We start from the raw sequence: 27,706 nt of genomic DNA on the forward strand, positions 1-27,706 counted from the left end.
CAAATTGTTCAGTCTTTTATTTAAAAACTATAAACAGTCACCAAAGTAAATAAAGCCAATCTAACAGACTGTTATGTCTATGTATAATAGCACATCCTACTGACACTGCAGAAATGAGGATGGGTGGGCTGCCCCGCTCGGACGCTAACAGGCAGTCATTAATGTTACACAACACACCATAGAGAGGATAGTCTGAGGACGTGAGCCGGAATGTGGCATGGTATTAAGAATGAAAAAATAGTACAATAAAACGCCACACTATATTAACAGAGAAAAAAAAGTAGTGAAGAAAATATACCTGCACATAAAGCAAAGAACACAGGAGAAAACCTGTATAAAACTCCATGTATTTAAACCAATTTACAAATACAAAAAAAAAAAAAAAAGTACGCGCACTGTGCTCGTACAATGACAAACGTTTACAGTGGATACATGTTGGGGGTGAGGGGTGAGAGAATACCTTCAATATTATTTTCTTCTACAAAATGACATGAGATATATTATTCCATACTCTTTCAGCCAGCAAAATGAGTTCTACAAGGTATTATAATACAAAAAAAAGTCAGTTCCACAAAAAAAAAAACTGTTTCCCCCCCTTAACTTTACAGCATCAGTACCTTTGCAGAAGTATTTACAGGTTTTAAGTACATTCATCCACTGCTGAGTATAGAATCACATTAGATACAAGTAACCAGGGATCATTAAAAAAAAAAGAAACTTAGATTCTACCAAAGTAATGCTTCTATTACTCCACAGAGCAAGTTCCCCAGTGGCTGTATCGGCATGAGAGGATTTTCTTTATATATATATATTCACAAATATTTACAAGATTCTTTTCATTAATTGTAATGGTATTCATTTCAATAATAAATAAGTGAAAATATATTGACTCAAGTAAGAAAACCACGCTACCAAGTTGTAAAGAAAAACAATCGAGCCAGTCTCCTGCAGCTGTGTCTCCCTCCCCCATCTCTGGCCTCTCCCCTCCCTCGGCAAAGCAAAACTCCTCAAAGTACTGCCGCTCCTACTCAAATAAGTTCTCTGCAAACAGTCCCAGGATTACAAAAATGTGCTCGTATTTAGGGTTTCATTAGTAGAGTCCCTCAGGGCAGCAGTCTAAAGAGCTCCCCCTCTTGGGCGGCTGGTGGAAGACCCCGTGGCAGTTTGTTTTGTGAAGGAGATGGGGGGGGGGATTTGAGCACAGTGGGGTGAGGGAGGGGAGTCCGAAGGGCATGGTCTGGTGTTACCCACCTGTGTGCCCCATTGTCATGACACCCCTGAAGGATGGTTCTCCTATTTTTGGGGGTGGGGTTGCCCTTTTGGACTCAAGCTTGGAGAGAGCGAGTCAGTTCATAAAGGCATTTGGCGAGCGTCGTGGAGACCTCCATGTTACTGAGTGCCAGCACAGAGAGGTGACTCTCATGCCTCTTCACCAACCTGAGAAGACAAGATAGGAAGCTGTCATTACATACTATCCATGAAACAGTAAATAAACATAGGTTTAATTGATTCATCACGCCGATCAAACAGCACGAGGAGTCCTCAGAAGACCCTTCTGTAGTTGTGAAAAAAAAAGTTCTTACTTTCGACCGCAGTCTGAATACTTGGCGATGTTCTTTAGCGTTAAGGCAGCAGTTAGTCGTATGTGTTTGGTCATTGGTCCCTCTTTTTCATCCTAAGGAAAAGGATTGTGAAATTCATCAGTTACAAGATACATTGATAACAAAAGATTTCCAAGTGGGAATATATGATAAATATGGAGTAGTCAAGGACTGCAATGATTAACATCTTAAATCTTATTTCCACGTATAAAATCATGCAATTCTGTCAAATGCCAGCCAGACACCTTCAGTGTAAACAAACAGCTAAGCTTAGCCATACTCACAGTGAAGTCCCTGAACACCAGGTTCCGAGAGCCTCTGCGTAGTGCCATTAGGGCTGCGCTCGGATGATTGACAATAGCTTTCTGTGCTCGCGGTGCTGGAGTGCTGCTTGCCACTGGCTGAGGCCTGTGGAACAATGCAAAAGAGTCTGCCACACAGCGCATTCTAGCATCACCAGAATGGACATTAGCACTAGCATGCTAAACTAACCAGAGGGTACATACTTGGAAGTTTTCTGATTGGAGTCTTGCGTCTGTGTCGGTTCCTGCTCCAGTTTTAGTGCGGCCAATAGGGCATCTCGAGAACAGTGCTTATCCTGCAGGAAGAAAATAGGATAATTGTCAGTAAAAAGCCACAAACATGGACTGATAGATTGAGAAGGTGTAGTCTTACCTGTAGATGGGTTATGAAGGACAGTCTCTGTCGGGGGAAAGGTTCACATCCCTCCCAGAGGCACTGGCCTGGGTACAGCTCCTTGCCACCATGCTGCGTGGCTGCATGGTAGAACACCCTAGACGGCGTCTCAAACCACCTGGAAGAACAACAATGGGACAGTCAATGAACAGGCCATTTAGACTCAATTCTGATCTTTTTTCCACTAATTGGTCTTTTGATCAATCAGCTCTGAAGAAGATCTGATGTGATTGATCAAAAAGACCAATTAGTGGAAAAAATACCAGAATTGAGCTGCCTGTCTAAACGCAGTTTTAGTTAGCCATGATATGAACACGCCTTTTACAACACAGGACTTCTTTAAGTAGGTCAAGTCAATATGGCCAGAGATTGACTCACCGTTTGCAGGACTGCCACAGACACTTGAAGTTCTGTCCCGCTTTCCTGGTCTGCTCAGGGGGTGCCACCACGGCTTGTGACCCAGGAAGGGGGGCGTTGGGGCTGGAGCTGCCAGCCTGCACAGGCTGAGCCACTGTTGGCGGAAGCTGCGTAAAACCAGGCAAAGCTTTATCAGACCTAATAAGCAAGTGATATTTTGTGTTGTATGATTGTTTTACTATTTCCCAAATAAAACATTTTTTTTTGCATTTCTTTTACCTTTTTAAAAAGTATGACAAAATAAATTAAGCTAATTTTGAAGAAATTCATTTAGATTCTACCCTCTGCTTACAATAAATATGATACAATAAATATGAAACCTACAATTTGCTTATTAGTTATTCAGAAATGAATTAAACAAAAATATGAACAGACTTTGAATAAATTATTCAAGGTCCTAGAACCTGAAGACTCATCATTAATCTTGTTTCATGCAAGTAATTTGCTTGTAAAATTAATAACTGTAAGCCTTGCATTGCTATACGATGACATGAAAGACACCTGCCAATCCAATAAGTGCAATATAAAACAAGTCAGTCTGTATAAATCATTAAATGGCCTCTAACCCTACTTATCACAATGCAGTTGATTTTCCCAAATAACAGCAACAGAAAAGCCTTGTAGTTGCATGTGATGGATAGCACCCTCCCACCTACAACTACACATTTAAGGACTTGACCGATTGTCCTTTGGATAAGTGTGTTCAGATTTTTTACTTGTTCAAAAGCTCAAGCCCAGATCCACTTTTCAAAATAAAATGCATGACTACCTTTTTTACCATAGAGAATCAGACAAATGTAGGCTACACTCTGCCAATAGGCTTCTTTGCATATTCAAGCCAGTCTCAAATTACAACACTGCCCCTTTAAGGCTCTCCTGGAGATTGGTTGGCCACCTTGGTAGCCTATAAAATATTGCAACATTACAAATACAACCAAACACGTTTTTTCCAAAGCACACTGCATGCGTGATTGGTTTCATGTGACAGATGAAAATATCTGTTAGAAATAAAGGGGAGATCTAAAGCTGCATCAACTTTAATCTTGATGGTTGTACAGTCGTCTCAAATAAAACTGAAGTACCTCGGCATTACTCTGGACCCTGATCTCTCTTGACGAACATATCAAGACTGTTTCAAGGACAGCTTTTTTCCATCTACGTAACATTGCAAAAATCAGAAACTTACTGTCCAAAAATTATGCAGAAAAATTAACCCATGCTTTTGTCACTTCTAGGTTAGACTACTGCAATGCTCTACTTTCCGGCTACCCGGATAAAGCACAAAATACAATTTAGTTAGTGCTAAACACAGCTGCTAGAATCCTGACTAGAACCAAAAAATGTGATCATATTACTCCAATGCTAGCCTCCCTACACTGGCTTCCTGTCAAGGCAAGGGCTGATTTCAAGGTTTTACTGCTAACCTACTAAGCATTACATGGGCTTGCTCCTACCCATCTTTACGATTTGGTCCTGCCGTACATACCTACACGTACACTACGGTCACAAGACGCAGGCCTCCTTACTGTCGCTAGAATTTCTAAGCAAACAGCTGGAGGCAGGGCTTTCTCCAATAGAGCTACATTTTTATGGAATGGTCTGCCTATGACAATGTGAGAGAGACAGACTCGGTCTCAACCGTTAATGATTTATTGAAGACTCATCTCTTTAGTAGGTCCTATGATTGAGTGTGAAAGTAAACGGAAAGGCACTGGAGCAACGAACCACCCTTGCTGTTGCTGCCTGGCCGGTTCCCCTCTCTCCACTGGGATTCTCTGCCTCTAACCCTATTACAGGGGCTGAGTCACTGGCTTACTGGTGCTCTTCCATGCTGTCCCTAGGAAGGGTGCGTCACTTGAGTGGGTTGAGTCAATGACGTGATCTTCCTGTCCGGATTGGTGCCCCCCCTTGGGTTGTGCCATGGCGGAGATTTTTGTGGGCTATACTTGGCCTTGTCTCAGGACGGTAAGTTGGTGGATGAAGATATCCCTCTAGTTGTGTGGGGGCTGTGTTTTGAAAAGTGGGTGGGGTTATATCCATCCTGTTTGGCCTTGTCCGGGAGTATCGTCGGATGGGGCCACAGTGTCTCTCGACCCCTCCTGTCTCAGCCTCCAGTATTAATGCTGCAGTAGTTTGTGTGTCGGGGGGCTAGGGTCAGTCTTATATCTGGAGTATTTCTCCTGTGTGAATTTAAGTGTATATTTTTCTCTCTCGCTCTACCTCTCCACCTGAGCCCTAGGACCATTCCCTCAGGACTACCTGGCCTGATGACTCCTTGCTGTCCTCAGTCCACCCGGCCGTGCTGCTTCTGTTTCAACTGTTCTGCTTGCGTCTATGGAACCCTGACCTGTTCACCGGACGTGCTACCTGTCCCAGACCTGCTGTTTTCAACTCTCTAGAGACAGCAGGAGCGGTAGATACTCTGAATGATCGGCTATGAAAACCCAACTGACATTTCCTCCTGAGGTGCTGACCTGTTGCACCCTCTACAACCACTGCGATTATTATTATTTGACCCTGCTGGTCGTCTATGAACATTTTGGCCATGTTCTGTTACAATCTCCACCCGGCACAGCCAGAAGAGGACTGGCCACCCCTCATAGCCTGGTTCCTCTCTAGGTTCTGGCCCTTCTAGGGAGTTTTTCCTAGCCCCCGTGCTTCTACACCTGCATTGCTTGCTGTTTGGGGTTTAGGCTGATGTTCTGTACAGCACTTTGTAACATCAGTTGATGTAAGAAGGGCTTTATAAATACATTTGATTTGATCGACTAGCATGGGTTACTAATATGACTAGGATTATGCTTGGATACTTTGAAACAAGGTAAGACATTCGTCATAAAATGACAAAACATCCAGGTTCCAAACAATGAAGTTAATAGATAAAGGGAAACTCCACCAACCTCTTGTTCATTATCTCCAGCACAAAACCAGTGTCAACATATGTGAAAACACTGCATTTATACGTTTGTAGGGAAAAAACCTAAAGTAATAAAGCTCTACTAGATTACTTAAGTGATTTTCAAACACAGATTCACAGTGATGTGGGGAGCAAGAAAATACCTCCCTTGGGCTAAAAACACATTGCAGGTTGACAATTTTTAAAACTTTTAATCTTACCCTGTGATGTCACAGAGAAGCATTTATTTAGGACTTCTCTTCTCATCTTTGTAACACAGATTGTAGAAACGTGTTATTTTCACACATGTATACACTGGAAATGATGAAGTCAAAAAGTGGTGGAATTGCCCTTTAAATAGCTTCAAAATGTAGACGCCTCCACTCAGATTCAAGGTGGGTGATGTGCGGTGCGCAACAGGCCCGGTCTTGTGACCATTTGATCTGAACAAACCGTGCCTGGAGTATGTCAAATCAAGCCTTTAGACATTAATGACCCTTCATTATATTTGTCAAACATGACTGGTGTTCAGCCTTTATTTATGTAATTAAAAGTCTCATTAAAGTTTGGCTACATTTTCTGGTGCCTCCCTCATGTCAGCATTCAGCATCAGTTTGGACGTGAGGCTGTAGCCAACATGCATATCATCTATACTTTGACACGTAGGCTTTTTTATTAAATGTACATAAAAAAAATAGATTTGAATATTATTCCAATGTTGACCTCTGATCCAATTCTGATCTGAGTAATTGTTCGATGTGAAAAAATGTGTTTTATTACTCGTCTGAACTTCAATCTACATTCTTCTTGTCCGAGCATCGTTTTTACTTGTCCCCAGACAAGAGAACAAGCGTTAATGTCGAGCCCTGCATTTTATGTTTGTGAAGAAAAACGGAGTCACATGTTTTACCAGCAGGAAAAGAATGTCAGGGATCCAATAAAGTATTCAAGATAAGTCAGCAATCTAATGAGCTTGCTAGCCAACTAGTTGACACAGCTTGCAAAACTGGGACAAGAAACAAATTGTTGAGCTATGTGAAACTCACCGTAGAGCTGGATGCCTGTATGGTGGAGCAGTTCCTCTGCTGCGTGGCATTCTCTATTGCTACTTTGGCTACTGTGCTTGGGTCGGCTCCAGCAGGCACGGCCACCATGGTGGCACTGCAGCCCGCCTTGTTGGGGTCGCTGATGGTGATGATCCTCACTCCCACCTTACAGGGAATCACAGACGCCCCCTTGTCCTCCTCTGCCGGCCTCTTGAGCGCACGGCCCTCGCCACTCAAACCATTGGCCGGCAATGTCCCTGGCCCCGTGGCGCCCTGGGAGTTTACAGTGACAGTGGGAAACACCTGCTGCCTGAAAGCAGGCAGAGTGTAGTTAGGCCCCGGCCCCATAGGTCCATTAGAGAAGGGGCCTGTTGCCTGAGGCCCATTGGCAAGGCGCTCTGCCTGCTCAGCTTTGGCAGTATCCTGCTGGGGGACAGAGGGCTCCTGGGGAGCCCCATGCAGTTTCTGAGGAGGACCCACCTCCCCGTTCCCCAAGTGTTTGGAAGCGAAGTGATTTGGAATGTTTTTGCTTAAGTGGGAACCGGTGGAGGCGTCCCCTCTCTCAAAGTCACAGACCCCGTTGACAAGAGCCTTTTTGGGGTCGACGTGTCCCTCCTGTGGGTTAGCCGGGCCAGAGGGCTGCTTCCCGTTGGTGGGGCAGCTCTCGCTGGCCGGTCCATTGACGCAGGCCCCCTGGCTGTTCCCTGAGTGGTATGGAGGTAGACTGGAGTCCATGCACTTCCTCCCGTTAAGCAGCTTGGCCCCTGGAGCATCAGCCCCTGCCAGGTCTCCGTTGCTGGTTTTGGTGCCAGCCCCATCGGCTAGAGAGGAGTTCTCCATCACCTCGATCTTGCGTTCGTGGATGTGCAGACCCGTGGCGTCCTTGGCCTCCTCCTCCTTCTGGCAGATTATCTTGTCCCCCCTGAAGGGCGGCGGTGGCCCGTGGAGGGTGTTGCCTGTCTGGACCACTGGCAGGCCTGGTGCAGCGGCTCCTTGGCTGATCTGGGCGGCGGCTGCAGAAGCTGAAGTGGTGAAGCCTGTATTGGGCACCACAGTGAAGGTGACCTGGCCACCAGGAGCCTGGCCCTGGATGATGGTGGCGGGGCTGCTGGTAGAGATGAGCTGCACCGTCTGGAGAGGCCCCCCTGGGGACTGAAGCTGGCTGGGGACCAGCTGTACATTGAGCTGCTGGGGCTGAGGCTGGCCCTGTGAGGCCACCTGGTAGAGCACCTGTGGGCTGGGGGCACGCTGCGTGCTGCTAGGGGGAGGCACCTGGGGTGCGGGCAGGATGAGTTTGCCACCCGGCGTGGAGGGCCGCTTTGGAAGCAGTAACTGTTTGATCAGGCTGGACTCTGTGGAGGTAGGCTGGGGGGGCTGCTGTTGCTGCTGAGGCAGGGGCAGGGGCTGGGCCTGAATCTGAAACTGCTGCTGGGGGTGAAACTGCTGCTGGGGGTTCAATTGTTGTGGTTGCCGTTTGACCGACAGCATCTGACTGACAGAAGCAGAGCCCTGCATTGGGATCTGTGTGTTGGAAGGAGAGGGCAGGCCCTGGGGTAGTGGAGCGATAATGGGAGGGCAGGGTGGGGGGTTGGAAGGAGTGGGAGACTGTCCTGCCAGTTGGATGGCCTGGCCACCAGACATGGTGGAGGGGTTGGCTAGAACAATCTGATGGATAGCCGGGGCATAGGCCTGGTTCTGCTGGGGGTTGGGGCTGACGATGACCACGCTCGACTGCTGCTGCTGGTTATGAGTGGTTGTTGGTGATCCGCTGGCCTGCGAGGGTGCAGGCTTGGGGGCAATGTTCTGGAAAGTGACACGGGAGCCCTGGGCGTTGGACACGCCAGCGATGGTGAACACCTGGCCCCCACCCACCTGGAAGTTTTGCAGTGAGGAGCAGGGGGCAGACACGGCGGCGTAGTGCGGGGGGGCAGAGAACACAGCCGTCTCCTGCTGGGTGCCCTGGGAGAGGGCCTGGGGTACTAAGGAGGAGGGAGTGTGCGGCAGGGGCGGCCGCTGGGCGATGGGCACCCCCTGAACCCGCGCCGTGAAGATGTGGCCCTGCTGTACCTGTTGGAACAGTGTGACAGGGGTCCCGGTAGGCGCCATGACCTGTTGATGGTGGAGCTGTTGGGCCATGTTGGGGCTGTGGTTCTGGACCACCTGGCCAGAGGTGGGGATGGAGCTCTGGACCATGGCCGTCTTGAGGATATCCCCTGACTTGGCCTGCTGAGCTGAGTGGGGGTGCTGATGTGGTGAGGCCTGGTGGTGAAGGGGGAGCCGAGGAACAGTCTGAGCCGCTTGGGGGAGGGGTACACCATCCTGCGGCGCTGCCTGGTTAGCAGTAAGGCTGGGGACTGGAGGCCGGGCAAAACCAGGATACCGATTGATAAAGTGTAAACACAGAGAGAGAGAGAGAGAGACAACAAAGAACACAGAATCATTGATTGAGGTCCAATTCGCACAACTGCAAAGTATGTCTCACCATACTCCAAGACAACATGTACAGCAACTATGTCTGACGTTTGTTGTGATAACAAGGTAGGTGGTAACTTGAATTTTAATGCCACTAACTACAAAAATGTAGTAAGTTGTACAGTGAGTTTACCTGACGGGGATGCCTGTGGGTCGACAGGGACGTCATGTTTGGGCCCTGGTGTGGGGCTAGCCTGCTGCTGGTAGTACAGCTGGATGGGTAGTGGGATGGCCCTCCGTTTGACCCCCACCACATGTATGTGTGCCTGCGCATTGGGCTTGGTGTCCTCAAGCCGCTTCACTGTGTGGTTTGGGAAGACGGTCCTACAAAATGAGAGACACGGTGTGAGTGCAGTTGACACTAAGACCTTGTCAATCATGTTTCTCAAAGTAATTGAATTTGGACCACTACTGTCCATAGGGTGATTTCTTGGTTGAAAACATAACATGAATACAAGGCTTCCAGGACCACAATTGGGAGAAGAAAAAAAAAGAAAAAAAACTGTAAACTTCTAGTTGTGTGTTCTCTAAATGATGACGATTTTCAAAGAAATCGATTGATTTAATATGGGATTATGCCAACCAACCGTAGACATTTGAGGAAACCTTGGGAGGCCAAGATGCCAGCGCGTCCCATCTTGCTGCCGGTGGTGAGGTACTCCGAGTACATCTCTGAACGCGACACTGAGCTCTCGCCGCTCACCTCGAAGTGGGCGTTCAGCCTGGTGGAGACAAAGGGAACTCAGGAAGGTGTCACAGAGAGAGCATGACTATGAGAGGATGTGTGTGTGAGAGAGGGACTCACCACTGCACTGTAAACTTCTCCCCATCTAGCTCAACAATACCAGGAGGAGGAGTGGACTGGACAGGGACTCTTGCTGCTAAAGTGAGAGATGACATAATTAGTGAGTCTAATTTGATAAACTTACAAAAGTTTTTGAATAAACCCATTCTCGACGCTGGAAACACTTTTGTTCTGATGTGAGACTGAACGGTCAAATCTGCAGAACAGTGCTCCCGTCGTACATGGTGTGTTTAGTGTGCTGTTCCTCATTTTGCCCACTAGGGAGCAGCGACAGTACTGTACAAGCAGACTGCTGTGTTTACCCTAGCTTGAATTATTCTTAGCACCTCATGCCAACGTCAACTTTAGCTGATTGATTGCATACAACATGGGTTTACACCATTTTGCCTGATCATCCATGTTTCTAAATAACCAACAGATGGAACGTCTCTACAGACAGGGTGGACGCAGAGGCTTATGGGAGGCGTAAACTGATGAGCAGTCAGCTTTCGATCAGACTCCAACGTACACGACAAGGAGCAAGGCTCCACAGAGCTGAGCCTATAATCTCAGGCCATTGTCTTGGGGAACTGTTCCTTTAAACCATATGGCTAATTATTGCCCTCACACAGCTTGCTCTGAATTCTGATTTTATGTACAACATGACTATAACCTGGCTTAGTTTAATTCCAATGTGCACCTGAAGATCAGGGGACAGGGTTTAAGTGTTAAGATGCTCACCTGGGATGGGTGCGCCCTGCAGCGGAGCGGGCAGCTGTTCTACAAGCTGCGGCCGCACATCAGCCACCTGGCTCTGCCCAGCAGCCTGGTGCTCCATCAGCCTCACGGCCGTCAGAGCATCCGGACCAAACGTGTGCAGGTCCACTGACACCAGCCGCACCAGCAGATCTGCCCAGGGAGACAGCAATATACAGTTTAATAACATGTGTCTAAATTGTTGCATGACAGTTGTTTTTGATTTCCCAATTCTGAAAATCATTGAATTTCCAATTCCTCCAAGAGACAACGAATATCTTCTGCGGAACGAGTTTGATTGTCAATTAATGCAGCTTGGTTGCTGTGCCATGCTAAGAGACTATACTTAATCAAACAATACCCAAACACTCGATTGGCCAAGTTGTTAATGCTATACTTACACTTTATCTCAGTTAGATGGTTCTCAATCCCCTCCATTCTGGCTTGGTTGTTTATACTACTGCATGTATCCTCAACCTGACTAGTGTCTAGGTTACTGGTACCCTGGTTAGGGCTAGTTTGTTGGTATCTCACCTATGCTCCTGTCCACGGAGGCGATCTTGCTGCAGGGGATCTCCCCCAGCTGGGCCAGCAGGTAGAGGACCTCCAGGGAGGACATGAGGAGCATGAGGTCAGGCAGCGACAGCAGGCTGATCACCTCCCGGTATGACTCCTGGTCCACGTACTCACAGATCAGCACGCTGTTGTCCTCCGCCTTGCTCAGATTACCCAGGATCTCCATGGCTGAGGGGAGGAGGAACAAATGGTCAGGCTCTGGGAAAATCATCTATAGTTTTATCACAATTTATGCTTACTGTTGTTACATAAAGACATGAAGTACCATTCACATTAAAAAGGACCGTGATATAAAAATATATCTGACATTTGTAATAAAAAGACCCAGACACTGAAAAAGATAGTACGGGCTCTGACACTCACCCCTCATCTTCAGGAACCTGTCCCTTGACATCAAACATTTGGTGATGGTGTGAAACATTAGGTGGGTTGTTCGAAAGTCAACAGGATCTAACTGAAGCTATATTGTGAAAGAAAACATATATTAACTAATAGAATCATCAATAACACAAATGCTTTGGAACAGCTACAGCCTTGTCTAACATTATACAATATTATACTGAATAGTACTAATTCATGTAATGAAATAGCTCAATACAGCACAAAAGATAAACTTTCAGAACATAAATATTCTAGCAGTAAAAACGCCTCACCTCTGCGGCCACGTTGCCGAGTGTATCCAATCCCAGCTGCCGTAGGGAGATGAAGTGGCAGTGGGCGCACAGTAAGAGGAACCGCAGACAGGTGCGGTTAGCAGCAAGCAGTTTGACGTTGGCCTCCTCGAAGGAGAGGTTGCGGAGGATGACTCCCACCTGCAGGACCCGCTGACCCTCGACGTCACCGATGCCTAGGTTGCGTGGAGGGTGGAAGAGGGCGCCCCAGCGCTCATCCCCCGACGTAGTGTCTGTCACTGGAAGAAGAGCAGAAAGAACAGTGAATGTCTGATCCACCAAGGACATCTTCATGTCAGAGCAATGGCCCTAAGAGTATTTTTTAAATGAGAAATCTTCATATACTTGATTACACAAAAAGTTCACTAAACAATGTCTAAATATTTTTTTGACTTAATATTTTCCCCATTGTTGTGAAATAAATATTTTATTGTGCAATGGGTCTTTAAAATTTGGTCTGTCAGCATTACCTTGTGTCAGGCTGGTCTTGTCCCAGATGAGGTCCCTGACTTCAGAATCCTCTACCACATCCTTCCAGAACTGTAGAATCATATTCACAGATTATTGTTGAAATACTGACTGCTGAAAAGATGCATTGCTATAAAAACAAGAGCGGTTAAGGCTGATGTACTCCCGCAAAGTCAGGCATCACACCGTATTTCACTAAGATCCCTGAACGGCTGGAGGCGAGGCAACAATTTTTTTTCTCCCTCTGTCCAAAAGCCTAGTAAGTTACAAACCTATAATATAGATATATAGTGAGTCTTTCAGTTAAATCTACCTTCATGAAGTCCCGGGAGGTTTGCTCCTTCCAGTCCACCCCAAATACAGAGGAGAAGCTGCCTAGTGCTGCAAATTCACAAGAGTACTGTTAGAGAGAACATTCCAACCCTTACATTCTGAGACAGAAGGTACTTTCACACCTGAGGGATCACAACAAAAAAGAAGGTTCTGCCATGGCAGTGCCTTGAAAGGGAATGCAGTGTTCACATTTTGTTGCGCTGAAGCCTGGATTTTTGCATTTTGCTTCAGATTCTAAATGAACAAGTTTACCAAGGAGGTAATAACTCATCTAGTCTCCATACAGGCAAATGAAAGGGAATAAACAACTTTCTTTTGCCCAAAAAGGGAAACTGAGCACAGTAGTGCGAGTGTCAACAGTTCCCCCACCAAGTTCCCACAAGACAAAGATGACAAAAGACACCAATACATCTCGAATTACTATCCTGAAAAAATAGATTTGGATCCTAATGAAGAATATTTAAAGGTGTTGAAGACGTACAGTCATCGAAGACGCCTGCATGTGCCAGCAGCAGCGTGATGAGTTTGGGGTCTTTCTCCAGCTGCATGGCATGCTTGCTCTCGTTGGAGAGGAGAGTGCAAACATTGATTGCGAAGTCCACTTCATTGGGCAAGCCCGACAGGAGAGAGAGCACCAGTTTGTTATAGTCGCATGGGGCCGTGAACTCCATGGACAGTCCATAGCTTTGGCGGAGATAGTCTGGGGACAAAAAACAACCACAAATCCAGTTGTAATTTCAACTTCAAAGTGAATGTAAAGAAAGCCTGATGAAAACATTAAAACAATATTACAATGTTGTGCTATAAAGACCTTGAGAAATGATGATTTATGAGTTTATTTAGACTGTTCAGAAGAATTATTACAACTGCATGCACTGGGACACCTATCTGATAATGAATATGCATGCAAAAGATAGGAAACAGTGATTAAAGTCACATGCAGGGGTGGAGTTAACAAGTGCAACTTCCTGAAGCCTCAGTCTCTTGGCATAACTTTGCTGGGATGGCAATGATTGTATGGCATATTTCAGTTATTTGAAATTGATTACAGTGCAATCAAACGGGATATAAATAGCCAACTCCTCACAGCCGCCAGCTCTGCATCTGTTTCACACGTGTGTGTGTGTGTGTGTGTGTGGCTGACAAGACTCCTGAACTAGAGCTACTTCACACACAGCGGGTATGGTGGTAATGCACCATCACACAGCACCATGGTAACACACGGTTGCAAATTGCCTGCATGCCTGGGGACATGACAACCTCAGTTCAGATACACTCTTACTGATGGGGGACTCTCAGGCCTGGGCAAGATTGGACAACAATTCTAATACAAAGTCAAGATTATTCAAACAATTCTCAACCACCATACGAGGGAGGATATGAGCTTCTGGTGGCAGGGCTCTGGTTTAAAGGCCCATATGTTTGTGCATAAACAAAAGGAGTATAAATGTAGCAGACCTAATACAGTAAGGAAGTATATTGCGTCTCAGTTCTGAAGCACACCATTCAACAGCTCAAAAGACAAATCCTAATACAACTCGTCCGTCTTGGTATATTAGCTACTTTCATCATACATTTTAAGATCTTGTTGTCTTGCTAACATCCTCCTCCCTTGAGCTTTCTTTACCCCCCCCCCCAAAAAAAAAATGGAGGAATGAATGTTCAGCACCCACTTGGCCATTTCAAGCAACTGTATAAACAACCGTATTACCATAAGCTCTCAATTTAAGGAGCAGGCTTTACCGTAGGAGCAGGCTTTACCGTAGGAGCAGGCTTTACCGTAGGAGCAGGCCAGCAGCACCATTATGACTAACTCAATTGCAACATTTGGAGAAGAGCTGCCAAATCCTATCTTGATGAATCTATGATTATGTTATGAGGTGCAATAAACTGTCTGAAAGGACAAAGCAAACAAGCCTGCAGTATATGCACATTCAGATGACTAACAAATGTGAGTGCTTTGAGTAAAGAGACTTAGTTGAGAGGAAGTTCATGGCCATAATGTTGACTCCATTTGAGTCGTAAAGTTGACTCAAATTCAGAGTTGGCGGTGTTCTTCAACAGCCCCATCACTCGATACTTGAAGAAATGTACGTGAAGAAATATCCCCCTTGATAAACTTGCACCAAGGTTGTCCTCTGACCTGAGGCTACTTTTATTTATTTCACAGCATCCCAAAATCCACCAAAGGGTGGTCGCGTTACCTCACAGTATGGATACAGTAGAGTATCGCAATATCATTTTTGCCGTTTTACATAGTTACTGTCACTATAATTGTTAAACGTAACCTTGTTTATTAACGTTAGCTAACGCTAGTCAGGCGTACCTGCCCCATGCAATTCGTTCCAGTCATTGGCAACAGAGAAAGGCGGCCAAAATAAGTGTTGGCTTTGGGGATGACCAGTGAAATATACCTGCTGGAGCGTGTGCTACGGGTGGGTGTTGCTATGGTGACCAGTGATCTGAGATAAGGCGTGACTTTACCAAGCAAAGACTTATAGATGACCTGGAGCCAGTGGGTTTGGCAACGAATATGAAGTGAGGGCCAGCCAACGAGAGCGTACAGGTCGCAGTGGTGGGTAGTATATGGGGCTTTGGTGACAAAACAGATGGCACTGTGATAGCAAATTGGATGAAGTCTGAGTAGAGTGTTGGGGGCTATTTTGTAAATAACATCGCCAAAGGATCGGTGGGATAGTCAGTTTTACGAGGGTATGTTTAGCAGCATAAGTGAAGGAGGCTGTGTTGCGAAATAGGAAGCCGATTCTAGATTTAATTTTGGATTGGAGATGCTTAATGTGAGTCTGGAAGGAGAGTTTACAGTCTAACCAGACACCTAGGTATTTGTAGTTGTCCATATTGTAAGTCAGAACTGTCCAGAGTAGTGATGCTAGTCGGGCAGCGATGGGTTGAAGAGAACGCATTAAGTTTTCGTTGCATTTAAGAGCAGTTGGAGGCCACAGAAGTAATGTTGTATGGCATTGAAGCTCGCCTGGAGGTTTGTTAACACAGTGTTCAAAGAAGGGCCAGAAGTATACAGAATGTATACAGAATATGGGGCCATCCCTTCAAGAATCCTAATTGTATTTCAAGTCTTAGCCCAACCAAGAAGATTTGGGCCGAACTTATGTAGCTAATTATTGCTTTGTGGTTGTTTGAAGACACTTTGTAAAAGAGAGAAAGCTTTACCTGATACAGTGTGTTGCTGGTAGTTATAGGAGCAGGGGATTGCACCAATTGGAAGAGATGGTTTCAGGTTCCCAGGCTGCACCTCGTCATCATCCTCGCCGAAGTGATGGACTTTTTCATACTTTTCTAAATATCTGTTGACAAAAGAAAATTTAAAACGCTCAAAGGGTGACTGATCCAAGACCCCACCTATTCCCAAATTCTAATCTGAAATGGCCTCTATAGCAAATAATCCTGTTTCACCCGATCCTCAAATCTGCCAAACTAGGATAAGTCCTGCATCCTTAGACTATGGCAAAAACACCAACTGTTGTGCCTCCAAATCCCTGATAACAAAACTGGACACCCTGGCACATTCCCACCATATAATTTGCCAATGGAGTTCTTTATGACAGCCACTCTGAGGAATTTGGTTAATGCTTGCAATCACACAAGTAAACTGGTAGGCTACACTCTGGCCTATAAAGACTCACAAGCCTACTTCTGTGAACTCCTACCATTTTCAAAGTTAGCCTGACAACATTAGTGTTGTCTGTAGGATATCTGTGCCCACATCCTATTTCAACCCCAGCTGCAAAGCAATTCCACTACTCAGCCGCTGCCGACTGGAACAAACTACAAACGGGGCTTACAACACAACCAATGTCTCTCGCCTACTTCTATCGACAGAGTGAATATGAATGACTACACGACAAAGCATGAAATGAAAAATACTGCCAGAGGGGGATACAATCCAATCCAAGTTTCTGACATAGAGACCATCGGTTATGATTAAATAATTATGTTTACGCCTAGCTGACTCAAATCAAAAGACATGTGTTACACCATCTGCATGACAGTGCAAGTGTTTAAGCAGAGTACAAGTGATGAATCCTTTGTACCCTATTGGACAGGGCAAACTAGTTTATCAAGAGTCACAACCAATACCAGTCTTCCTTAATATTTTTATATTCAGCTCGGATGTGACACAGTTGGGGATGATATGATCTTATCACCAGCACAGACAGAATATTCTAGACACTGGGGTGATGTCTTCATTCAAATGACCACCCGCTCAGCTGGGGAGAGGTGCAGAAAAGTAGAGGGAGTTTTAACGAAACACAAAGACTGATAGCTTTCGGTCGAAAGCCGTCTCTCACATGTCTAGGTTGGGTGGGACCAACACATCTGCACATTGAATATTTGTTTACACAGACACACATGCTGCAGTGGTGGCAACAGGAAATACCTCACCAGTGGTAGCGTGGAAAGCCCTGGCTAAGCGCGGAGTGTGTGTGCTGCCGTGAGTCAGAGTGAGAGCTCCAATCTGAACGGAGTCCCAGTGCTGCTGCTGGTTCGCAGCGGCCAAGGTAATCCCCCGTCCACGCCACGGCGCGCGACACACTGGACTATAAATACACCAACTCTCCGTTTGGAGAGGAGGGGCCCCGGCTCTGCATAGCGTCATCACACGCTTGTCTGGGCACGGGCAGGCTACATGGGGGGGGGGGGGGGGGGGGGGTTCTGTTGCAGCTGCTAATGTCTGCACTTCCCTTTTCATACATGGCTGGCAAAAAGCTCCCATTCTTCTGACAAGACAACAGCCAGTGTGCCACAGAAAAGCATCACAGAATTAAGAGGCCTTCTCATTTTATCAGTGTCTAATCAAGTTGACATATAAAAATTGTGTCATCGCAGGTGTCATACGATCAGCATGTAAAAAAAAACAAGCAATTAAGGTGTAACAGGGCTCTTACCTGTTTTTTGTCCCCAGCAAAAAAAATATCTAAACAAGATTACCCTTTTTCAATTAACCTGAACGGCACACAAAAATGTAAGCAACTGAAGCCATAGATCTACCACTGCAAATGGTGACTGTTTGCAAACTGATGTAATTTAAGGTCGTCCGGATCATACAAGAGCTGATAGGACATAAGAGCAACCAATAAAGGCTGCCTCAGTGTGAGTGAGTGAGTGAGAGAATTGGGTGCCCTCTGTTGGACAAGCACACAATCAGATCGAGTAAACTGGCATTACTACTGTTCTATAAATAGGTGAATATATTTTACTATACCATGAAAATTAAATGCTTGCAGATTCATTTGAGCAGACAGAGACAACTTCTTAAACATGGAGGCATACAACAGGGACCAATGAGCAACACTAGAAATCCAGATTATGTAGCCTAAAGCTACATCAAGCAATAGGCTGGTTATATTGCTGATAAAATAATAAATGGAAGCACTTTATACAGACCACTACTGAGAGTGGGGGTGAGTGAACTCCAAATACTCGGTTGAGGACAAGAAACTAGACTGGGGGAGACGATGGGAAACTACACTGAGAAGAACGCTAACAACTAATCAAGGTGGGAATCACAAAGGTAAAATAATGCCATTAGACAAAAAAGGAAACATTTTGAGCTCAAGACTATGCTTAACATAACGAGAATGGTGGGTAAGTTTATTTTGTCAGCCCCCTAAATACATTTTCCGCTGGTGTAGTTTGCTTGATGCAAAGTTAAAAAGTCTCTCACTTACAAACATTTCTTTGTGTGATCTGCAGAGAGCTTACCGCAGTCAAAGAAAATTGGGACAGCATGCCCAATCCTAGGCCAATAGTTGTAGTAGTGTTGCCTACCTCAGCTAGCTTTCGCTAGTCACAACATCTCCAATCCCCACCTCTATGGACAGTTTTATCTGTCATTCAAAACCTCTCCTAGCTATTGTTGCTGACAAGGTTTTACAATTGTTTTAAAAAGTCAAGAGAAAGACATGGCAAGCAGATAACTAGTGACAAAATATGGGGGTATGCTGAGGGAGAGTAAGCGGTGGCCTCACGCTGTGGCGGAAAACCAGAACAAAACCTAAACAAATGGCTCTTCACCTGTAATCAAATTGCAAACAAGCAGACGTTCCATCCTTATGTCATCCAGATTCACATTTATACTTAACAAATATAAAAACGCAACATGCAACAATTTCATTGTTACAGTTCATATGAGGAAATCAGTCAATAGGCCCTAATCTATGAATTTCACATGACTGGGAATACAGATGTTCGTCACAGATACCTTTAAAAAAAAGAAGGGGTTGAAGGTTGGAAAACCAGTCAGTACCTGGTGTGACCACCATCTGCCTCATGCAGTGTGACATCCCCTTTGCATAGAGTTGATCAGACTGCTGATTTTGGCCTGTGGAATGTTGTCCCACTCCTCTTCAATGGCCATGCGAAGTTGCTGGATATTGGTGGGAACTGAAACACGCTGTCTTAAATGTCAATCCTGAGCATCCCAAACATGCTCAATGGGTGTTGAAATGTCTGAGTATGCAGACCATGGAAGAACTGGGACATTTTCAGCTTCCAGGAATTGTGTACAGTTTCTTGCGACATGGGGCTGTGCATTATCATGCTGAAACATGAGGTGATGGCAGCAGATGAATGTCACGACAAATGGGCCTCAGGATCTCGTCATGATCTCTCTATGCATTCAAATGGTCATCAATAAAATGCAATTGCATTCGTTGTGCGTAGCTTATGCCTGCACGTACCATAACCCCACCATGAGGTACTCTGTTCACAACGTTTACATCAGCAAACCGCTCGCCCACGATGCCATACATGTAGTCTGAGGCCAGTTGGACGCACTGCCCAAATCTCGAAAACGACTAGGAGGCGGCTTACGGTAGAGAAATTTCAACAGCTCTGGTGGACATTCCTGCAGTCAGCATGCCAAGTGCACACTCCCTCATAACTTGAGACATTGGTGGCATTGTGTTGTGTGACAAAAATGCACATTTTAGATTGGCCCTTTATTGTCCCCAGCACAAGGTGCACCTGTGTAATGATTATGCTGTTTAAGTAGCTTCTTAACATGCCAAACCCATGTGCTGGATGGATTATCGTGGCAAAGGAGAAATGCTCACGAACAGGGATCTAACCAAATTTGTGCACAAAATGTGAGAGACACGCTTTTTGTGCGTATGGAACATTTCTGGGATATTTTATTTCAACTCATGAAACATAGGACCAACACTTTACATGTTACGTTTATTTTTGTTCGCTGTGTTTTCCAAGCTATAAAAACACAACACTTGACAAACAGCAAGTTTTTAAAGGACCAAAGAGATGTCTGCTTCGCGTTTCCATTGTTGCCATGGAAAAAATATCACGATAGTTGTATCGTCACAGCCCTAATTTATACGACACTGGTTTAGAAATCAAACTGACTTTTAATAAAAATGAACATGGTATAAGCAGCTTGGGTTACACCAGGAAACTGTTGACCTTGTCAAAAAATAACATGCATTTCCAAAGTTTCAGGAGACTCGCTTGCAGACTGCGTTTTCTGTAGCTTGCTGATACATGAGTTTTGCTACATAATTTTAGCACCCTCTATTTAGCATCAGAGAAAGGCATACCCTGCTGTCCCCTGATATCTGTAACACTAGATCTATAGACACTGTAGCCATGTTTCACCTTTGTTCATGTGCCAAGGCTAATCTCACTAGCAAACGCTGTGCGAATGAGACAACTTGATTGTCTCGGACTTCACGTATGCAAGAAAACAGCTATGTAGTTCCAATCCAGCTCTTATTTTGGCATGGGCAGCACAGTGTTAACAACATCATGTTGGGTACAGTCTATTCACAAGCAGCATCTCAGTCTTAAGAGACATCCTCTCCTGCACCTGAACTAAGGTTTTGCTCAGGTTCCCAGGTTGCAGGATTACTTACTATTTTCAATGACAAGTGCCTTGCCCTTGGCAACGTTCAATTTAAGTAGTGGTACAAGAAGACCAACAAGCAAACAAAGGACTCCCTACTTCCAATACATTTGACTATTCAGTGTTTGCCCTAAAGACCGCGTTGGTATTGAGATGCCCCTCCCAGCTAAACCAAAGGGCTCTTTGGTTCCAATAAGTTTCACCGTTACAGGCTTGCTTGCCCTATAACAGAGACTACATCTTCCACTTAAACCAGTTTGAGTTGACGGTAGAAGGCGGTCTTAACCTGGTCAATTCAATTTTTTGTTTGGTAAAGACACAGGAGTATGGTAAAATAAACCTATAGATATATATACCTATATAAGCTGTGAAAAAAACCTTCCAAGGAATAGAAGTTTGACCATTCTAGTCTACAACTAACATGTGATTCGAGTGGGGTGTGTCATGGGGTAAAACACAGGAGAAGTTTAAGGGAGCGAGGTCAAATGCCTGCTTGAAATGGGTTAGGCCTGTGCATTTGTTTGAATATATGAAGCAAAATAAGTACTGCATCTGGGCAGCTCCCAACAGCTCCTTCCAACCTTCTGTCAGTTAGGCTATTTACAGCTCTGTGTTTAAAATATTGTTTTACAGGGCTTTACTCTGACATGTGTTAATTTATTTTTTACACCTAAGTTGGAAAATGTAGCCAGGTGCACACAGAAATGTAGGAGCGCAACAAAAAATATTTGAAGTAATAATGTTAGAATCTTTCGTTCTCCTCGGCACACTGGTGCTCCTAAATAAAATATCACAATACTTGTATCGTCACAACATATTTGCTGTGCCAATACACATATACGAGTAAAATAGTCATTGCAGAGCCCTGCGTTGAGCTATATCATAAGTTAGCCTATGACTCTTCAAATGACGATTTGAAAGGGGGAAAAAAAAGTCTCACTGGGTGCAGGCTTTTGTTCCCAGCCAAGCAGCAACACACCTGTTTCTTGGTTGAAGACCATTTAGGCCTTGTTCATTGGTAGAATCAGGTGTTGCAGCTGGGCTAGAACATTCTGCACCCAACCTCACAGGGTGAAATTGACTACCCAATATCAAATCAGGAAGTTAATGTTCAAATACTTGAATTCAATAAACTCTTATAGGGTATCAAGTGTTACTATTGTTCATCTGATGCCAAGAATGAAATCCTTTGCTAAACATGCTGGAATAACCAGCACCATTTGGAAACACTTCATTACAATGCTTGGCCTATCATCGGCTCTGCATGTTGGGCCTATATAAAATCCCATGATGACTTAAGAGAGGAAGGCAATAACATATTCAGGCCAATGCCAAGTTGTTCAAATTCATAAGCCATATCTGTAAGCAGGTATGCCACTTAGGTAGTCTGAGTGAACCTTGTTTAGAATTGAACATGCCTACATGATTGGATACTTGTAGACTATGTTGACCTACTGCTCTTTCAACCATTCCCAAAAAGTGAAGGTGATTAATGCAACAGGATTACTAAAGATATGCTGCTTCAACTAACTGGCAAAGCAGGGTTATATAAGCAGCCTCCAGGTTAGACTGGTGAATGTGATCCTTCCTCTTAAAAGCAGGTGGCCGTGGCAATGATGGTAATATTTTGGAGGGAAATGGAGACTTGAGTACAGAAGCAGCTCCACACTGTCCACAGGCTTGCTGCTGGTGAAACATCTACACCGAGGGCAAAAGGTGTTTAGGGTAACGTGCTGTTGATGGCATAGTTATGGCAACGGCTAGCCTATTCAATGACAAATGACCAGCCAGCATTCAGTAATACACCAATCACGGACCATTTAAAAAGCATTCCCAGTTAATGTCCCTTAGTAATAGTTTAAATCTAAAAAGAGAAGATGTATGGCAGAATCCCCAGTAGTAAGACGGCATATAAAAAATAATATATATTTTTTTAAATAGTGATCTGCATTAACCCACTAAAATGTACTAAATGTTACGTCAAATCATACTGTTATGAGGCATAAACATTGCAGCCAGTGTAAGGTCCAGTATAGTGTTTTTGTTTTCTGTGTTCAACATCTTTAAAAACTGTCAGCTATGCTGGATTGTTGCATGGTCCTTTCCCGTTTCCAGCCTCTCACAATTTGTAAACATTTGCCACATGCTGCCTGGGTGTAGTAGCTAATGCAAGACCATGCCACTTACCGAAGGTAGTACTGTTTTAAAACAAATGCTGCATTTGAACAACTCCTTGGGAAGTTAAAATCTTCACCCAGCTCAGACCACTGATTTTTGTCAGAAACCTGTAAAGTAAACGAGGCTGTTATTATACATTTTTCAATTAAGCAATATCAGGATGCATAAAATATGGATAAGACAGTCAAACAATCTGATTAGCATCTAATAAGATGTTAATGTTAGCTACTTTTATTAGCTAGAACTGTGTATTTTATTCCATGTTTGCAAGCCATCTAGTTATCACCGCAAGCAACAACTCACAGCTAGCTACAGCTTGAACTGGATGGCTTACTTACTAGCTAGTATTAGCAATCTGGCTAACATTACTTTTCTGGCAAGCCAAGCGTGCAGGCTAAATGTGGTAGCTACCAAAGCCCGAGACAACGATGACCCGCTTCAGCACAATGCTAGTAACAATGATGGAATGATGGCGAGCAGTCTTTATTTGAGTAATTGTTTTCACGTTTACAGTTTTCAATAAATAGGCCTGTGTGCGGCCTACATGTGTCTTCAGCCATTGAGCCAAAGATGGCTAATGCGAATAACTAGCTTCCCCCAAATTATCGTAAAAAAATAGTTGCACAAAATGTTACCTATCGCCCGCGGCGAATAGTTCTTCCTAGCCAGTGCTCTGTGCCGATAATCGATGTTAAACGTGCCCGCTAATTTTGAGTTGCTCTAACTGCACTCAGACTCCGAGCAATGCAGCTACCGTACGGACTTTCAATTCAAACCATACACAACACAAGCCACCACATTGCATAGATGGCAAACTAGCACAAGGCCGACCACAATCCTCTCTCTCCTACCGCGGTTTTAGTATGAAATAGCTCTTCGGGATGCCGAAAGAGAGTTCTCTAGCGGTTCACTGAAGACTTCACTGAAAACCGAGAGTGCGAAAATGCACTTTTAGTTGCACTCACCTTAGCAAATCCACCTAACGAAATGACTCTGATATAGAGAGCATTAAGATCCAGCTCTTTCCCACCCACGATAGGAATCTTCTTGAACGGCGATCTGAAGGAAAAAAACATTAAATACATGGAGAATGGTATTACTAATTGTTTGTAAGCATCCATAGTCATATGCACATGATGTTTAAAGGTGTATTTAAACGCCCCATTCTCACCCTCTGCTTCGGTGAAATTGCCGCAGCTCGTCCAGGAAAGCCAGTCCTTTCCTTCGCTGATCTAGTACATTTTTCCCCGTCGAATTTGCCATTGTTTTTGCATGTAAAAACGGTTAAAACCCCACTCACTCGCTTCCTAAGACACCAAGGATCCCATACTCCGCCGGCGCTCAGTCATTCGCGAAGCTGAGTGTTTAAAAAAGTTAAAGAAATAGCTAATAGCAAGAAGAGCGCCAGCTCGCTAATAAAGACTGATGCACAGCTACACACAGAAAACAAGCCGATTCAGTAAGTTGTAATAAACACTTAGCCAGAATAACGACCGATTTCAACGGCAAACTAAAACTGCCATTGTAAAATATGTTAAATTAATAGTTTTGGTATCAAATGTGTTCGTTTGGAGTGGTTTGACAGTGTGTTACGGACGCGGCTCCAAGCAATCGCACACACTGTAGAGCGGCAGCGGGATCCAGTTCCAGACAAAAAGATCTGAGGCCTCGAGCTCGTACTGCCACGCAGCGCCCTCTACTAGAAACAACGGTATTGCACTCCAAAGCGGTTTATTGGAACAATAGACAGTGTTGTCTTTTTTAGAGCTCATCTGAAATTTACAAGACCCGTTCAAACAGAACAGAATTACTACTGTTCGTGGGGGAGGGGAGACCTACTTTATTCTCAAAGTTGGCTATATGTTGATTGATCAATATTGACATTCAATTAATTTCCTAGTAGTGTAATGGTTTCATATAAATTGTAAAGTTTGATGAAGTGACTGCTTTCTCTGAATATTCTTAACTATTAAGACTAATCATTACAGTTAATAAAGTCACCACAGTAAATTCAGTTTTGCTCATTTCATCCACAAAATGAGTGGTTCATGATATTAGTTATCTCAACCCCAAAAACAGTATCCCATTACACCACATTGCTTTACACCTGTGTCAAAGCTGTGACAGTTCATAACTAAATTGTCTGGGCCCAGGGCGGTACTCTAATCTGTCAATGTAGAAATTAAGACACGTTACAATAATGTATCATTACTGTACTGTTTGTTCACAAATACTTTCTCTTGGTTATATTGTGATAACGAAATCACCTGGCCGTTTCAATAGCCGCAACTCTACTTTCTACCAAATCTAACTACAATTTCAAAGTGATAATGCCATATTGTGTCATAGCTTAATTGGAGATAGCTAGTAATGTAACTTTATTCCAGTATCTGCAGCCCTTGCCTGAGAGCAACCAGCTACCAGGTTATCACCGGTGTTGGAACCAATAGCCGAGCACTCAGAAATGACTTTTGTCTCCTGAGATGAATGGAAATTGCTCATGATCCCTTTTCTGTAACTGCCAGACGGATATCTACTTGACGAGGTTACTACGTTCAACCATTACACGTACCCCTGTGCTCAGAGAAATTTCTGTCACAAAATGGCGGAGACAAACGTTAATAGACCCCATTTTGTGGAGTAGAAAGTCTATGGGTGCAGCTAACTTTACCCACTGGATATTAACGACTCAGCTAAATAAATAGCAACAATACTGAGATTAGCGGCTCGTCAACATTGAGGCATTCGATTTCGGATTTACTAGTTGACGGTGGCTGCTAGCTAGTCAGTCACATTTAGCCAGCAGCTAACGTTAGCCACATAGCTAGCCAGTTTTAGACCCAGGACAGTTTATGAATGGGTTTGGAATTAAGCAAATATTCAGTGTTTCCTTCCATGAGCAGAATGGTTTTATTTGCTGGCATGGCGGCAATGTATTATTGGATAGCTAGTTGTAACGGTACCTATCTTGCTAGAGGCATATTGGTTTTGAACAGATATCGTTAGCTACGTCAACGTTCCTGAAAACTCAACTAATAATCGCTAACCCCGAGGGATTATTTAAATAGTCTACCCATTACTTTATTTCAACTTCCCAGCTAACGTTAACTAGCTAATTTATCTAACAACCATGTCGACTTTACTAATCGGAAACTAGTTAACGTTATCTAACTGGCTAAATTGTCTATCTTCTAATTTAGCTAACGTTCGCAGAAGCTGGGATGTGCGTATTCATTGTAACTGGCTAACTATAATTTCACAATGAATATAAACAACTGTAGCTAATAATTTCACGTTTTGACACAAGACAGTTGCTAGTTACAACATGGACGTGTCCTCCCACAGGCTGGCTAGCTACAGATAAACTGAAAGGCAAAGTTTCGCGCGGTTAGCTAGCAGCACGCGCTCTGTTGAAATAGAACACAAAGCCCTGGATTCGGATACAATTTGTAGTAAAATCTAGCTACTTGGAAGGCCTGCTAAAAATGTATAATGGTGGCTGCATTGTAAGCAAATCACATAACTGATTGATTCAGTATCCAAAAGTAAATTTCAATACTGATCCATCTAAATTACAGACAGAAAAAAGTATTCACAGCAAATGTCCATTGTGTCAGCTTGGGGGGCTCAGATCAGGATAATGTCATAAAAATGTTTCAAGAGAGATTGAACATGTGCACATTGTCTCTCCTGTAAGGCCATGTGAACATTTATTGTGAAGTATGTTGGCCCCCAATCATTGTTATAAAAAAATGTGTGGAAAGAAGCAGCCTTATAGTCAAGCACAGTAAGACCTTCATGTTTCACTACATTACATGTTTATTTTATTTTATTGAACCTTTATTTACAGTAAATGTTATTTAATTATTTCTCAGTGACTTCCTTATAGAGCAATACTTTTGTAATGCAATGATCTATGACATGTAGGCACGCATTGTAGGGTTTATAACATGTAATAATGTCAAATAAAATGCATATATCCAGGCAAACAACTGCCTGTTATCCTAGGCATGAACGTTTTAAACAATCATGTTCTCTTTGTTGAACAGGATACTGCTTAAAATGAGATTTCAGATGCCAATATAATTTGAGAAGAGAATACAGACAGTGATACAGTAAGCAATAGCTAGCCATTTTATAAAATAAATACAATTCTCCTCAAAATCCCTGACATTACCAACATTTCTAATGTGATTCTGTACTGTATGAGCAGTGCTCTGTAGCTTTGTATTGGTTTCAATAAATACATTCAGGTGCAATATTTTGCCTGACCTTAAAAAGCTGATCGGCCATCACTGGTTTGAGACATGAAGCTGAAAGCAGTGTCCATCCAGTGATGAACTGCATGCATGGTCAGTTGTGATGTCACATGTTGGTCTTTATTAGGTCTGACAGACCTTTTATAGCATATGGCGTAAATGGGGCCATGGTCCACGCTGCCTCTGCACACCTAGACAAAAGATCTCAGCAGGGTTCTAATTGCCTGTAACGTCCTTGCCTTCCAGGTCCTTGACATTTCCTGGATCTCAACTGGAATAAATTGTATTACTGACGGTAAACCCATAACGTGGAAAATAGCTGCCCCTTGTGGAGATCTTACTTGCAAGAGATTCCTTGAATATTTTGTAATATGTTGTGTTTCATGTTCAAACATATGAGACGTTCTATGTCCTATGTAAGAAACGTTACTAATAAATATCAAACCAATACATTATCAGGGAACAAATAATTAGCAGAAATGTGTTGATTTGTTTTAGACATACCAGGCCATCTGTCACATGGTGTATTTTTCATGGAAAATCTGTAATATATGCAAAAATGTATATAATACACACTATATTTCATCCCCCCCAAAAATCAAAATCCCTGGAAACTTCAGCGGGTGACTATCCAGGAAAATTAAGAAAAAGGTGCATTC

The 27,706-nt window shown here is 44.0% G+C and overlaps 1 protein-coding gene across 4 annotated transcripts; it reads right to left on the reverse strand.

The window, feature by feature from the left end:
* Positions 1-2: 2 nt before the first annotated feature.
* On the reverse strand, positions 3-26,155 carry LOC110499961 (AT-rich interactive domain-containing protein 2). Of its 4 annotated transcripts, none has more exons than XM_021577022.3 (21): positions 23,960-26,155; positions 23,754-23,847; positions 22,798-22,895; positions 15,906-16,039; positions 13,198-13,416; positions 12,697-12,764; positions 12,386-12,455; positions 11,898-12,154; positions 11,608-11,704; positions 11,203-11,412; positions 10,654-10,821; positions 9,934-10,009; positions 9,716-9,850; positions 9,262-9,452; positions 6,657-9,010; positions 2,676-2,821; positions 2,277-2,415; positions 2,108-2,199; positions 1,886-2,009; positions 1,584-1,675; positions 3-1,437 (listed from the first exon to the last, which is right to left on the reverse strand). In XM_021577022.3, the coding sequence occupies exons 1-21, from the start codon at positions 24,049-24,051 to the stop codon at positions 1,326-1,328; spliced, it is 4,968 nt and encodes a 1,655-aa protein (XP_021432697.2). In that variant the 5' UTR covers positions 24,052-26,155; the 3' UTR covers positions 3-1,325. The 4 variants fall into 4 exon arrangements, with proteins under 4 accessions (XP_021432697.2, XP_021432698.2, XP_090069850.1 ...); XM_021577023.3 differs by having other exon boundaries at positions 9,934-10,006; positions 23,960-26,153; XM_090213724.1 differs by lacking the exons at positions 23,754-23,847; positions 23,960-26,155 and adding an exon at positions 23,424-23,648 and having other exon boundaries at positions 9,934-10,006.
* Between the last annotated feature and the right edge of the window lie 1,551 nt (positions 26,156-27,706).

The sequence above is a fragment of the Oncorhynchus mykiss genome, chromosome 21, assembly GCF_057628025.1.
Source record: "Oncorhynchus mykiss isolate SJ-2025 chromosome 21, ASM5762802v1, whole genome shotgun sequence".
Taxonomy (NCBI): domain Eukaryota; kingdom Metazoa; phylum Chordata; class Actinopteri; order Salmoniformes; family Salmonidae; genus Oncorhynchus; species Oncorhynchus mykiss.